Below are 15,423 nucleotides of genomic sequence, written 5' to 3'. Positions count from 1 at the left end.
CAGCAAAGTTCCATTGTCTTAAATGTTTAGTAGAAAGGGACACATTTAAATATGTTAAATATGTTAAATTTGTTTTTAGGCCAAAAACTGAAATGTATTTATATTTGATTATGCAATATCCACCACTGTTTATTTTATTAATATTTCTAACAGCTGGAACAAGTGTAAAAATTTGAATTACCGCCTTGAGGTTCCATGTTCCTCCAATGAGTCAACTCCCTCCTGTTTTGTTGTAAAGTTTGAAAATCATTATCAAGTGTAACATACATTTTTAAACTAAAAAATAATCATGTATTTGCAACCCCCCCCCTGCAGGTTTATATTACGGAGATGATGGTCGGGTCCGTTTGACCCGACAGTGAAAGTGGAGGCTATAAGAGGTCAGAAGTGTGTACAAACTCAACACAGTCATTCTATAAATGGCACTATAACTCTATCGACATAAACATAAAGTTGACTTTCAATATACATCCTTATGTCTCATTTGGCTTGATTTTGAGTGAGTGGGTAAATATGACCCTGAACAGCAGAGGTGTCTCATCTCTTATTTATCACCCCATGCAAAAAAGAAAGTTTAAAAATGCAGATAAAATGTAGATACAAATACATGTTATGGTAAACTAATGCAATTCAATGTACCTAAAAAGATATTTTGAACATGTATTTTTCATAAAAACAAGTGAGTTATCCTAATTGAACTATGATTGATTTGTTAGTAATGGTGTTGGTGATAAAGTACAATTTATAGTTATTAGGATTTTTTGGATGATTAAACATGATTGCTGTACCTAAGAAACGAACATAACTGGAGGGTTAAGTTACGGCCCAAAATGCAACATCCACATGATTATATGTTTTCCCAGACGTGTCGCCGGCGAGCAGATCCAGATCCTTGTGCTCAATCTGTAGCCAAAGGAACATACGTAATGGTTGAAGAGTTTGAGTTGTTGAGCGACATATAAGCAGTTCTATGGGCTCGTCGACCAAAGTTCTTTATACAAAAAACATGTCATGAGACTAAAGCACATAATAGAATAAACATTTCCTTCATTAAAAAAAAAGTGCAAAGCAGTTAAAAAGATGATTCTAAACAGTGCATCCTTTACATCCATGTTTTCTTGCCAGCAGTCATGGAGACGTGTCGTTTGTGCACAATACGAACTATACATGGACACAGAGGCGCTGATAGTAAAAAGTCTTCCAAATAAATTCACAAAATTATTTTTAGATTGTGGCAGATTTAATACAATCAGGCAAATCTGGGAGGTATTTCAACACGCATTCAAGAAAAAGAAAAGACATTTTTACCAAGTGTGGACTGGTGTTATTGTCATTTTAGGTCCAACGGTTATAAATAAAGTAGGATATTATAAAATATATGAGGTCTTCCAAAGCTTTGGATCTATACAGTTCGGATAATTAGAAAATAGAACATGAAACGACAGTATGTGAAAAACATGCTTTCCCTTTTTACTCGAATGATTTTCTCTCAATTAACTTCAACTAGGTCCTTATAATTAAGGAAAACAGTTTCTCTTTTATTATTAAATATATTTATTTTTTGATGCTAACACAACAGATCATGTGCCCGAAAAGATACATGTACAGTCTTACAGACACTCAAACTTAATTTTCTTCAGAAAAGTTAGTCAAAAAAGGCATATTCACAGTTAGAAGCACAATAGCGTCAAAATATAGCACCCGACAGTAGCCTTCGAGATTCTAATACAGCCTTGTGGCGTATCTTTGCGCATAATGAGTCCTCATTTCTGTCTTACAGGCAGTTGGTTCACTGCTGTTTCTCGAGCACCTGAAACACCCAGTGTTGGCAGTGGGAGGGGGGAATACTGTCATGTCTGGGCCTTCACTCTCCTCTGTCCGTTAAGAGTGAAATTACTGATTATTTTCATTATCAATTTATCAATGTTTTTTTCTTGTTGACTATTTGGTGTGACAAAAACAAAAAAGGAAGGAAAAGAAAAAACTTTTTTACAATTTTACAAATGACAAAGGAACCAAATCTTCACACTCGAGAAGCTGCAGTCGTTTGGTATTCTTGTCTGACCTTTCCTATTATCAAAACAAATCGATAGATTTCTTTGAATAGATTCATCTTTCCAGCAATACTGTCCGCACAGAAACTGTGGTGTAGTTTAGGAGACGAGGGAACAGGGCTCCGTGAGGCTGAAGAAGGATTGGCTCAACGAGAGCCAAACTGTGGAGCGCAGGGTGATAAGAGCAGCTCACTGCTGAGGATGCAGGTACTGGTTTGTGAACACCTCCAACTGTTTCTCCAGGTCCGTCGCTTTGTGTCTGCAGAGGAAACAAACACGTCAGATACGGACCAACTTCATTTAAATCACAAGTACACTGTAATGCATTTCTCACTGTTAAACTGTTTATTTGCAGCGCTGTTCTGCAACATCATATGAATATCAAGACTGAATATCTAACTGCTGTGCCAAACATTTAATACCCAAACCTTTCAATAACAGGTGGTAGTAAAGACTTTCCCGACCTGCATACAATCCCTGTTTAAAGCATTCATTTGCACATTTCCACCCATATTTATGTTTGAAGTATTGTGACACAATTACGTACACTTTTATACTTTCATATCAGTACACAACTTTAGTATTACTAAATACTAATTTATATTTCCTTTCTGTGTTATTCGTTCTCTTTCCCAAACATGAGTATAGTTAAAGCTGAAAAACTACTCAGGCAGCATCATCAGGTCTGCTAACAAATGTCATTTTGTACACAGGAGCCGCATCCTGCGCAAATTATTTATTTATGACTAAATCATTTTAATTCAAACTGTGAATCTGTTAACTGCCAGCAGGATTGTGCAGCAAGCTTAAGTTGTTGAAAAAAAACACCAATTTCTTTTTCAGCTCTGAAAGATTTGGTCACGTATGGATGTAGAATTTGATCGTCTCCAGTTCTTGTCATTTGCTTGCTGTTCCCGTAGTAGCACTCATCTCATGGAGGATATTCATCTCCCCCAGACGAGACCTTCCCAAAAAGTCAACTACTGCCCCCCCCTCAGTTAATGTTGCCCCCAATGAAGTCCGCACTGACCGCAGGATCTTGGAGTGGCTCTGGACAGACTCCAGCTGATCTATGTTGGCTGTCAGTTGGCGGATTTCGGCCTCGAGCTCTTTCTGCGTTTGGTCCACCTGCTGACACAGCCGAGCAAAGGTCGCCGCCATCTCCCTGGCAACACAGAGGGCACAGAATTGCAGTGCTTATTTATTTAGCCCTGCTACAGAGGGGAGAGCAACATTAGGAACATTATGGCAAGTCAGGTTGTCAGTAGGTTAAATAACACTGACAGAAAATTGAGGAATGGTGCAAAGAAGTGGTGTCAAAAAAAACTATGTAATACACAGCGCTGTGCCATCACTGTCTGATTTAATATAGAATATATACAATTCAGTTTAAGAACTTGCACTTATATTATTGAATATTTATTAAATAACTTTTTAAAGGATTTTTGAATTCATGCTAATTTTGAATATTTTTTTTTTTAAATCTCCAGTACCCCCAGAGGTAATAGTACCCCATTTGAGAACCACTGTACTACAGTATATGTAAGCATATAGAGTACTTGCGAACTCCTTCATGTCCTGCTCTGTGTAGTCAAATTAATCTTATAAAATGACAGAAATGAGTGTGTATCCAGACTTACTGTTGGACCTGGTGGCTACAGTTGGCACTAGTAAAGCTGACTATGAGCTGCAGCTTCTCTGTTGCGTAGTCCACAAACTGGCGCTTCAGAGTGCGCTCCTTTGCCTTCGTGGTCCAGGTGAGTCTCTCGTACAGGTACAGCAAGCCGTACAGCGAGGCCGACAGAGCTATCAGCTTCCAGCCAACCGTTTTCCACACCTTAGAAAATGAATAAATAAATGTTACCAATAAACAAGAAAAAACTGTGTTAACTGCCTTATAATTTGATCGTCCTTTCTGTTCAGAGCAATGTCCTGCATTTGTATGAAATGTCATTAAAAAAGAAGTTTTCTGGTTCTTTGCATTCAAATATTTACACCTGATTTGAGTAATCCACAAGTGAAAATAACTTCTGCACAAGTTACTTCTTTTGATCGCCATAACCTACAGCAACTTTAGGTTGACAGTTTCCTGCAACCTAAAGTTGGCTAGAATCACTAATAGGCTGCAAACTAAAAATCTCAATACATAAAAAAAAATATTTGAATGCAAATTCTTGAGAAGTTTTATTCCACAATTTGGAGCCAAGTGTGAGAGTTAACTCATTATTTTACGCACATTTAAATGTAATATTTTCCAAACAGAAGCTCCTCTGAGATGAAATGCACAGAAGAAAAAACAGCATTGTGTTGAACTGTATATGCACATCTGTCCCAGATGTTAACATGCAAGATACATTTTTGGAAACAACATACCACTCCTCCAACGACGATAACGCTCATTGAAGTGCGGGAGGTGAGGGATGCCACGTTGGTTGCCACGGCTACCATCAAGTCCTCTTGGGTCATGAGGGCTGTTTCGTTGTTGGGCGGCGCTGTCATGGACGGGGGTCCTGAGGAGGGCGTGAGGGCCAAAGGCAGCGCTGGTCGGGAGCCCTGATGAATGACAGCAGAGTTTTAAAAACAAAATCAGATTTTCTTCAATGTATATTTTGTAGTGATGTGTCCTTTCGTGTCGAGGCTTCGATGCGCGTGTCGAGTAATCCAGGTAGATTTTGGTGAAGCGCGAATCGAGGCTTGTGTCGATGACGTATGTGATGACGTTCGAAGCTTCGCGAGCCGGCCGTACCACGTGATTGATTCAGAAAATGGTTCGTGGGTTTGCCGTGCGATTTGAAATATAAGAGGCAGCGAAACTCAATGGATTTCCCCCCTTCCTCTCTGTACCCAGCTTCATGTGTGCCTGTGAAAGGGTATTTTATAAAGCAGGCGAAATAGTCTCAAAAAGCCCAGCACTGTGGAAAAGTTCTTATTTTTACTTAAAAAATTGGACACATCAACATGGACTAACGCAGCTGAGGCTCGAAACACCAATCCTCTGACTGAAAGTCGGATATTCTAACCACTGACCCACAGTCACATCACAACTCTCTCCCAATTGGTTTCGAGTTTTGATTTTGACCCCGCCATTATATCATAAAGATAGACACAACATTAATAGGTTAATAATTGATGTATTGGCATCACAAACATAATCTATTCAATTTAAAGCTTCACACACCAAAGCCATGGTGTCGTTATGATTACTCTGCTTGTTTTACATGTATTGTCCACTTGGTGGCGCAGTAGAGCAAATGAAGCTCCGTGAAGCGTCGGCACATGAGCAAACCAATTGGATGGAAAGCTTCAATGCTTCAGGAAGCTTCATCTCGCCATCACTAATATTTTGTGTTACTTGAACTAAGCCACATACCACCAAAAATAGGAAGCATTATTGACATTATAGAGGGATAGAAGTATAGATAGATAGATGGATAGATAGATACTTTATTCATCTCCAGGGGGGAATTTGTTTGTGGTAGCAGCAAGCACGTTACAGAGTAAACATAAACATATTAAGTATAAAAAATACTCAATATATACAATACAACAGCAGAGCAGAACATATTAAATGTAAGAAATCAGCTCTCTCTTTCCCAAAAATGCTAGTCTGTACCTGGAAGTTCTGATCCACCAGTTTGAGCGCTCTCTGCGCGTTGACAGATCCCAGGAAGCGGTGGACTAACGTTGTCCAGCCCAACGAAAACTGGAACTCAATGTTTTCCTGGAAGTCATTGCAAAGTGTGGCGCAGTTTAGGTCGTAACTCAGGTCAAACTTCCTGCTCGGCACCAGCATGTGGACTTGGCTCTGGGCCGCAGAGGGAAGCAGAGGGAGCATGCTCTCTGGAGAGAGAGAAAACATGTATGAGAATACAATAGAAATAGACAGAAACACACAGCAGTTATGGGATCATTTGTGGATTAGTTTGTATTTTAAACACGCACTGATGCGCGGGGGAAATATATACCCGCGTTAAGGGACTTTTCTTCCAAATAAGTACTTTAACATTTTGTGAAAATACATTTCAGCAAAATAATACATATTTGGGTAGAATGGGGTAGAACATAGCAACACATGATGACAAAGAAAACAAAGCCACCACTACACAACACTACACACAATTTGAATATCCTGGTTTTCTTTATACCTCCCGAGGGGGGAAAAAGGCACACCACAATTTCATAACAGCACCTGAGTCCTTTTCATCAGAGGGCACATTAACACCTTTTCAACGTCACTGTCACTGAGCACAGCTTGCATGCGTGCCTGTCATAGTGACGCACTTGGAGAATAATGGGACATGGGATGATGGCATTCAGCGAGGAGGGTAAATTTAGCAGAGCGATGGACGTTGCAGATCAAAGCCTGATCGCCCAAAAGGTTTTGACTAAGTTTAGCAGCACTCTCTAAATTAGTTATTGAGGGGATAAAAACAATGGAGGAGTAGAAATCTGGGCTGATGTAACTTTCTATACAAGTATTGAATTCCTTGACCTTTAAAACTAGTTTGGGGTTTCTCTTTATTAAGATGATACACTCAACAATACAAGAAGGCTATAATCCCTTTGCTGATGATGTGATTCACTTTGATCACTGAGATGTGACTGATGGAGTGCAGATTATTATTATTTCACTTATCTTAGCAAACCTTTTGGGTCAGCAGAAAGAACTATTTACCCCTGATGGCTAAACCTCAGGGCTACAGGCTGAGGCCAAAGCTTGTGCTGAACAGATTTGTTCTTGGTAAGTCTTGAGCTAAACCGTCACACAGACAATGCAATATTACTACAAAAGAGATCTCATTATTCAGTCCAGTCATGTTTCCAGTGTAATTACCCATCATGAAATTCTGAGAGGACTGGACAGAAGCGTTGACAGCGTTGGAGCAGCGGAAGGCCAGGTTCTTGCCCATCCCCTCCTCCACGTGAGACAGCAGCTCCTGCAAACAGAACAGGAGTCACATGAGAAAGCAGTCAATACAAAAAAAGGGAGATTATTTCCAAGGAAAGGTGCAGTCACAAATAATTAATCTGTGCCACTACTTACAGACTTGTAGATCTTGAGGACATGTGACGAGGGGTGGAAGTCACTGTGGAACTCGTCAACGATCACGTGGAGACGGCAGATTTCCTCTCCCATGGCACTGGATACCTGGATGAAACAAAACCAGTTATGAGTCAGCTACAGCACAGGAGCAGGCCTTATATGTCCTACTAAAAAAAGAAACGGCAACACATAAGATCTCAAGCTGGTGCATTAAATAGCATATATTGGTCTTTTCTGGTGGACATCTACACGCAAGACCACTTCTGTTCTTGGTTTCAATCAATGTGTTTTTAGGTTTTCTACTCCCAGTACAGACTTCGTTTAAAAACTGCATGAAACCATTGTATTTGAGGTATTTATATGAGAGACATTCAGAGTAAATTCATTTAGAGAAGGAGTGAAATAATTAGTGGGTTAACCTGCAATTTCTGTTTCATAAAAATCAAGCAAAATGCCCACAACTAGCTGTTTTCATCTTCTCAAATGGGAAGATTTTATGTTGTTAAAGTCTTCTACAAAAGTTCTTCCACCAGTTGTTGTCATTACCTTCGATGCCACGTCCTCACTGATGGCCTTGATCTTCTTCTTTATATCATCAATCAGCAAGTTGAGCTGATTCCTGACAAACTCCAGCCGGTCCATCTGATACTCTCGGTCTTCCAGAGCCGCCACTCTGAGGCCCCACCCCACCAACAGGAAATAAAGTCACAAATGCAAACTACCAGCTGAACGCTATTGCTGTCAAAAAGAATCAGGTAGTAAAGATACACAAAAAGAAACATAGTAGAAAGCATCATTTTTAAGAAATCCCACTGATATTTTACTAGTTAATTCATCCCTCTTATTCAACAAAATGCCATTCAAATCATCTTACCCGAACATATTTATTTAGTTTCATAGATCACCTCTATAAGCCATCATAAGACAACATCAGACCACCATAAAAAGTAATGTCCACCAATCCATTCCCACTAAAAGACTATGTACAGAACAAGATAATCACCTCTTTTCTGCCGCCTCGATGTTGATGGCGTCCATGATGCTCTTGACCTTTTCTGTGATCTGCTTGGCCCTGATAGTGTGCTGCTCAAACTTTGTTTTCACTGCTGACTGCGAGATACACTCCTGCGAGGCCATAACACACGAGTTACTGTGACAGCTATAGGGGCTGCTGCTGGGTAGAGCGCATGAACTTGCACGCTACCAGGGACGAACAGAAGACAAGATAGACACCTGCTACTTTAACTTAAGAGAACAAAAAACACAGGTGTGAAAATGACAGCAGCAGAGTGTGTATCTTGTGTCCCACAGCCCACAGATTGCAATGTCACAGTAATGTGTTGGTAAAGCCACAGGAAAATTATATAAACATATCAAGCGTAAACAATCAAGAATGAGAGTGAAAGACAAAAACACTGAAACATAAAAGTAGGAATAGTGTCATTTTGGGATAAATGATTATTTGTGATAATTCCCTATGCCACACAAAAGAAGCAGATTATATTTACAGCACTATTGTTATTTGTTGTTTCTCTTATAGTTACAATCCTTAAGATTTTGATAAATTCCAAACCATTAATGTGTCCATTATTCCCACATTCCATTCAAAGTGCCTTCAAATACAAGTGGAATTCACAGTAGCGTGCATGTAATCCAGTGTGATTTTATCTCATTAACAACAGGCTCGTCATTAACTGTTCACTCTCCGAATGATGCATCAGAGCTGCACTAAACTGGTCAAATCCATGGGGCTTGTATTGTGAAACAGGCTGCACACCCTGAACTCCTCAGGAGTAAATTTACTGCATCCTGCCGCTGTGTGGAGAACGACTTGAGGCACGTTCAGCACGAAATCCGATCACAGTTGCTCTGGTTATTGACAAATTTAGAGGTTTGTTTGGCTGCAATGTAAACAGATACGACAGGTGCGGTTGTATTTCTGACAAAGGCACTGCTTAACAAACGCTTGGGACATTATTATTATTATTATAGTATTAAACAGCAGTCACAGGAGTAGTCAAACCACCCATGACTGCAATCTTAAGGATTATAGATTTAATGCAATGATAATTTCCTCCCGGGATGGACACAGTTAAATTCCTGATGTTATAATGAAATCACAGAAAACATTTAAATGAAAGTTAAAACAGAACAAAATCAACTTGGAATGAGAACAAATGGATGTCCTCGCCTAAGTGAATCTAGACTTCAGCAATGAAGACGCAGGTTGATGGAGAAGGCACAGTGATTGGTCTAGAAGGCCCTGGAGCCGCCAGCTTCATGTCGAATGATTGGTGGGGAAACCTAACCACTGATCCAAGATTGAGTAGTCGACTGCTCAGTCTTTAACTGTTAGAAGAACTTTGGTTGTGTCTTGTTTTATTCAATATCTTTCTCCATGCAATAATCTTAAACACACGATTTTAAAAAGATGCGCGAACACACACACACACACACTTTCACCAGGCAACTGAATTTCTCAGAATAAAATAAGCTCAGGGTTCAGCGTCTGATAAAGCAGCTGCTGTCTGTATCTCTTGGTCTGAATGAATGAAAAAAAAAAGAAAACAGTGATTCCCATTCTCCCCGGTTGAAACTCATTCTCACCAGCAGCAGCCAGACAATGTCAGAAGGATTGGCTTCGATGATACACCAACCGCAATGTTTATCATCTTAAATCAGCATCTGTGCTGTTTTTGGCTCGACACTTCTTTCCTCTCAGAGGAACTGTTGACTTTATGGTCGCACATAAACCAGTGTTGAATTACAAATATGCCAAAATCATTGAAAACTGCTCTATATTCTATAAAATCTGATTCAGACAAGAAATAGATCATGCTTTGAGAAGTGGGTATGCGATTATTGGAAGATATTGAGAGGACGGACGGTCAGACGGACGGACACACACAGACACACACACACAGACACAGACACACACAGACACACACACACACACACCTCAAACCTCCTCTCAAAGCATTGGAACTCCTTCAGTCTCTCCTGGAAGCCCTCAGCCAGGGCTCCACCTGTTGGATGAAATGATCACATTGTATGTAAAAATGAAAAATAGCACAGACACATTATACATCAGGTAAACAATAAATAACTGTTTATTGACTTGAATTGTAATCACGTTTTTAATTATTGTTTGTCATTTGCAATGTGAATGGAGTTTAGTGATATCCAAATATCTCCATAATAAGGTTCCACAAAAATACCCTGTTATGGATGATATTAAACAAGGATATGTAAAGTTTCTCCATCCTCCATTAAAATGCGATGCCTCACCTCCTTCAGGCATGCCCTGTGCACGTTGCATGCGGGAGTTGAGCACCTCTTTGGCGGAGACAAAGAAAATGCGGTTGGGTGCCTGATCGCGGTCTACGACCTTCAGCTCCTCCACCAGGAAGTTCACACAACGGTCTGTGTGCTGCTTCCTCACCTGGACAAAGAGGTGTCACATTCTTAAGGTGCACTACAGAATATGATATGGATGCGTGGCTGAAAATATGAAAATATTTCTCATTGCCAACACTAATTTAGTTTGTTAAACAAAATAAACAAAATCCTTGTGGTTTAATCCTAGAGTTAGGTAGTTTTGTACAAACCTGTAAGAATTATGACATTTACATATTCTGTAATAATCAAATGTTAAACAATTGACTCACATCGTCCATGTACTCTGGTTCGTTTGCGGAGGCATCCCAGCGGTTGTTGAGGATGAAGATGTTGGGCTTTGACAGACGTTCGTTCACTTTGTGGAAAAAGTGCTTTTCCTAGATGGCAGTAGAGTGAAAAGAGAGGTAAGAGTTGCTCAAATCAGAAAAAAAAAAAAAAAACTTAATTTCATACCTCCTTTTTCTTTTTCCCTGTTAAACAATTAAAAACTTTTATTTTTCTAGAAAGCTGTTAGTTTTGACACAATAAAAATTAACGGACTCGTAATTTATTGTTGATAAATATTCAGTACCTACATGTAATTGGAGTACATTCAATATCTTGCTCCATCTCGAAACAGACATTTATTTGTCTTAATTTAACTACTCAGAATATCACATGAAAATATGGACGCAGATTCAATTCAATTATGTGGGCATTTTAGCAGATGTCTAAGTTTAAACTTTAGGGTTGAATCAGTCAAAATTAATATTACTTCATGAATACTGTATGTATTTAAAACACTACCCATGTCAATGAGACAACCTTAAAACAAGGTGTACAGCATATGGAATGGGAGAAAAATAAATATTTAAAATAAAACCTTAAAACATGGAAGAATGGGGCTCCTATGTTTCCTTGAGTAGCATTATGTATCCGAGTTAAGGCCGGGCAAAGCCATTTATTACTTTGCGCACCGCAACAGCAAAGTAGTTTGGTAACATGAATGGAAATATTCTGAAATCAGGCTCTCCATGACGCGGCTATTTAACTATCTTACATTATTTAAATAATGCGTGGGATTTATTTCCATGGGATAGCACAGAAGGGAATGCGTGTTTTGCTTTCCCTTTAAGAGCTACCCGGCAGGGTTAAGCTCTGTGATCGACTGTGTGTCCAGCCTCACATTGCATGAATGCCTGAGCAGACAGAAACAAGAGTGTGGCCTGTGTGGCTGGATACAAACATAGGCAGCCATATTTTCCACAAAAACAACCACGTTGGCCCTTTAAGTACACATAAAGGACTGACAGTTAAAAACTTGCCATTTTGCTGAGTTATTATTAGTTATGGCAATTCAAGTAGTCAAATTACTGTACTCTCATCACCTTTAGTGGACACTGGAATACATTTAAAAGGAACATCAAGTGGTAATGAGATATGGAAACAGTTAAACCTATGACGATATATTTCAAAGTATATGTCCAAACACAAAGACAACTGACTGGTAATAAATATGTTACGCAAGACAGTGACAGAGTTCACAGCTAATAAACAAAATAAGTCCTTTGATCAATCATTGAATGATTAATGCAAAGTTAATGTTCAAAAACAATGCAGCCTCTTCCTAGCTCAAGTTATTATATCACTGTCTTCTCAGCATTGATAGTCCTTAATGCAGAATGGCAACAATGGTCAGACCTAAAATTGGCAAATCACTAATTTCACGAGGCATCATTACCGTGTTCATAAGCGTGGATTCAGAGTTGGCCACCAGCACAAAGACATCAGCATCCAGGCAAAATTTGTCAATCCAGCTGTCCAGTTCTGATGTGACATCTGTCCCTGGGCTAAGAGAGATCAAGAGGTCAAATGCATGTCATCTATAAAATATGAGAAGTAATATGTCCATTTGAACGTGATATGTTTCCTACAGCTAAACTGACTTCATCTGTGTGAATCTAACTCTTTGATGTCTTTGATTCTGTCAGATTGATATTTGTAAACTTTATAAATGTCCAGATCTGATTAACGGATCATGTTACCTGTCCACAAGCACCAGGTCATCTCGAAGCAGAGCACACTTGGTCTTTGGCCAAAACACACGGACGAGACAGCCGGCGTCCAGACTCTCGTCCATGTGGAGTGCGTGAGCCAGCTGGTTTACGGTCTATAAAGGAGATGTGAATAGACTGACGTTATGGTTGTTGACGTAATAACTTATCTTTAATGTAGATGCTATGTATTACATTATGAATTGAAGACAACCTTATCTACCATCATTATGACAACATGTTTCCTGTAATTTTAATAACTATGACTTTTCTATCTCAGGCTATGTGGGGTAGAAAATCTGAGCATACGGTTGTTTCTTTAATCACTTTTTACAATATATAAAAAGTTGGTTCTTTTAGTTTTTACAGCGTTGAAAGGCAGACTTCAATACTTCTAAGATGTATGGTTCATTGACGGTATAATTTACAGTATCAGCCGATAAGGTCACAATTTAACAGTGGAATGTTTTTAGGTAGCTTTTTTTAGGCTACCACGATTCCTATAGTATCAACTAACAGTACCAGATATTAAAGTTAATTTCACTAGAAACCACACATTAATTTCCGACAATGCAGACAGTACCATGCAAAAGCACTCGACAGATTGAGAAAATATAAGAGGACAAATATAAACAGATTAAAACTGATTGGATTGCTTAATATTTTGAACCTTTGTCCACTTCATTTAGTTCACTGAGTCTGAGGCTTTCGTTTCAGACACCTGACACCATCGTAAATGACCTGCATACCTGTGTCTATATTAACATGGCTGTATGTTCGCATGTGCTCCATTCACACATGTTGGGTTAGGTAAATCAACACAGGCCAACCACCGAATAGAAACGTTATTCATGCATGTGGGCAAACACCAGTAAATGAACAGAGGAAATGTGAAGAAGTGCAGCATCACTCATGGTCTGATTTCCAAATATGGCCAAATTCTGGTTTGTGTAAAACCCATAGACTGTATACCAGTAAAGCCCTTCTCAATTACTCTAGTAAAAGCACAAAGTAGTTCTCAATAGTTTAGAACAAGAAGAATGTCTAAATATATGAATGGGAGACTCATAAAAAACCCAACCAAAGCGGTTATTAAATAAACATTTACCTTGATGCTCTTTTCCTCATCAGAGCCCTCCGTCTTGAGGTAGGCCTTGTCTTCATCAGTGCCCTCTACACTGAGAAAGCAGTTTGTGGTGTGGCCAATCCCGCTGGGCAGCACGCGGTCCCTCAGCATGGCATTGACCACTGTGCTTTTACCATTACTGGTCCTAAAAACAAAACAAAACAAAACAAAACAGTCATGGACTGCATTTGGAACCAAATCATTTTTCTCAAATTACTCTCAAAATGAAAGTAAAGTCAGAGGGTGTCGCATCCTAATTCACTTTACATGTTAAAGCAACACCAACATGCAGCTACTAATGGGTCAGACTGAATGGATAATATGGCTTCACCTGTGACAGGTAGTGTTCTCAATGTAAGGTGGTTCAAGATACTGCAAGTCATTGCTGAATCAAGCAGAGGAAATCTTTATCCTGTGACACACACTCCCTATTGTGTTTCGCATTTGAAGGCGTTCTTTTGCATCAGCGGAGAGCACAACATGGTTCAATTAACGTCCAGTTTAAACTCAATTATGAAGAATAGGTTTTAACAGTGGAAAATAATTGAGGTTAGTGAGAAATGTCCCTTCAAGGATAACAGTTCAATTTAAAGAACATAAGAGTGAAAGCACAACAGATACCTGATTCATTTTGGGAAAGACTATTTTAAATTGCAGTCTTTTACTTCACAATGATTATGTCTGTAAAAGGTTGCTTTTATGGAAAATATTCTCTGTTTAAGAATCACATCAGAAAAGTGTAAAGACAATATTCTTGACAAATAAATTATGTTGTGTGTAGCCGTTTTTACCTGCCAAAAAAGGCCACTTTCATGTGTCTGCGTGCCAGCACATCCTTAATGACAGCAAGTTTGTCAGCATATGCCTGAATCTCCAACTTTTGATCTTGACTGGCAATGTTCTCCAAAGCTTTATTCCCACAGGTTTCTGTCCAAAACACACAGACGAACAACACCGACTTCATGACTCATTCAGATAGAGTTGCCCGACAGATGATAACAATTATTTGAAGGTAATAACTTCTAGCATAAAACTACGTTTCCTGTTAGCTGTCATTAATTTCCAATTAATATATATATGACCTGCTACTATGTAGAACAGATAAGAAAATCCTCTCACCTTCTACAAACTCGGAAGTCTCTTTCACATAGTTCAGAAGTTGTTCAAACACATCGCTGATCTTCTTCTTGGCTACAACAAAGCGCTTCAGAGGGGAGAAATCCCCCTGAGCTGAATCTGACCGTCTGAGATGAGGAGCTGCAGCCATGGTGTTCAATCTAAACAACGAGAGGGGTCAAGAAAGGTCAAACGCAGGACATGAACAACGTGATTGATTCGTAGTGTTTAGATCATACTGCACGGTTACTGTCTGCGATGATATTGCAGTTGTAACAACAACTTTTTTTAGGTTCACGTTAAGTGAACTGTTACACTACAGGAAAAGCTGGCAAGTTAAATAACGCATGCTAAAGTTATGCAACTTTTAGTGAAGCCATTCTAGACGTTAACAGTCATATCGTGCAACTTCAATACACGTGATGCACGATAATAACATACAATGACTCTATATGTTTGGCTTTTCTCAACTACTCATGATTAATATTATAAAATGTTGCGTTAGACGAGCGGACGCGTGCTGGTGCCAAAACGAAGCTAACGGGTTAAGCTAGCTAACGTCACAAGCAGCAACGCGGGAGTAAATTAGCGTGAGCACAATTAGATAGCGGTATTATTTCCTCACCACAGTCTTAACACAGCCAGTGTTCT

General features: G+C 39.3%; 1 protein-coding gene across 1 annotated transcript; it reads right to left on the bottom strand.

Moving 5' to 3' along the window:
• Positions 1-1,229: 1,229 nt before the first annotated feature.
• mfn1b (mitofusin 1b) lies at positions 1,230-15,423 on the bottom strand. Its single transcript, XM_079221333.1, has 18 exons — positions 15,398-15,423; positions 14,776-14,933; positions 14,448-14,583; positions 13,639-13,801; positions 12,522-12,646; positions 12,218-12,326; positions 10,767-10,874; positions 10,387-10,540; positions 10,057-10,124; positions 8,102-8,223; positions 7,645-7,771; positions 7,099-7,203; positions 6,889-6,991; positions 5,668-5,894; positions 4,428-4,607; positions 3,695-3,891; positions 3,085-3,219; positions 1,230-2,313 (listed from the first exon to the last, which is right to left on the bottom strand). Exons 2-18 carry the CDS (start codon positions 14,921-14,923, stop codon positions 2,244-2,246), a joined length of 2,277 nt encoding a protein of 758 aa, XP_079077459.1. The 5' UTR covers positions 14,924-14,933; positions 15,398-15,423; the 3' UTR covers positions 1,230-2,243.

This window comes from Taurulus bubalis (genome assembly GCF_910589615.1).
Source record: "Taurulus bubalis genome assembly, chromosome: 7".
In the NCBI taxonomy this organism is placed as follows: domain Eukaryota; kingdom Metazoa; phylum Chordata; class Actinopteri; order Perciformes; family Cottidae; genus Taurulus; species Taurulus bubalis.
The sequence above is the reverse complement of the archived record's forward strand: the minus strand, read 5'-3'. Positions and strand labels throughout refer to the sequence as shown.

Excerpts from the sequence above, each read along its gene's own strand:
- mfn1b (XM_079221333.1), bottom strand. The coding sequence starts at position 14,923 with ATGGCTGCAGCTCCTCATCTCAGACGGTCAGATTCAGCTCAGGGGGAT. Across the intron at positions 10,125-10,386 it reads ACAGGGCATGCCTGAAGGAG|GTGGAGCCCTGGCTGAGGGC; the intron begins GTGAGGCATCGC and ends TTCATCCAACAG. Across the intron at positions 6,992-7,098 it reads TCCTCAAGATCTACAAGTCT|GAGCTGCTGTCTCACGTGGA; the intron begins GTAAGTAGTGGC and ends TTCTGTTTGCAG.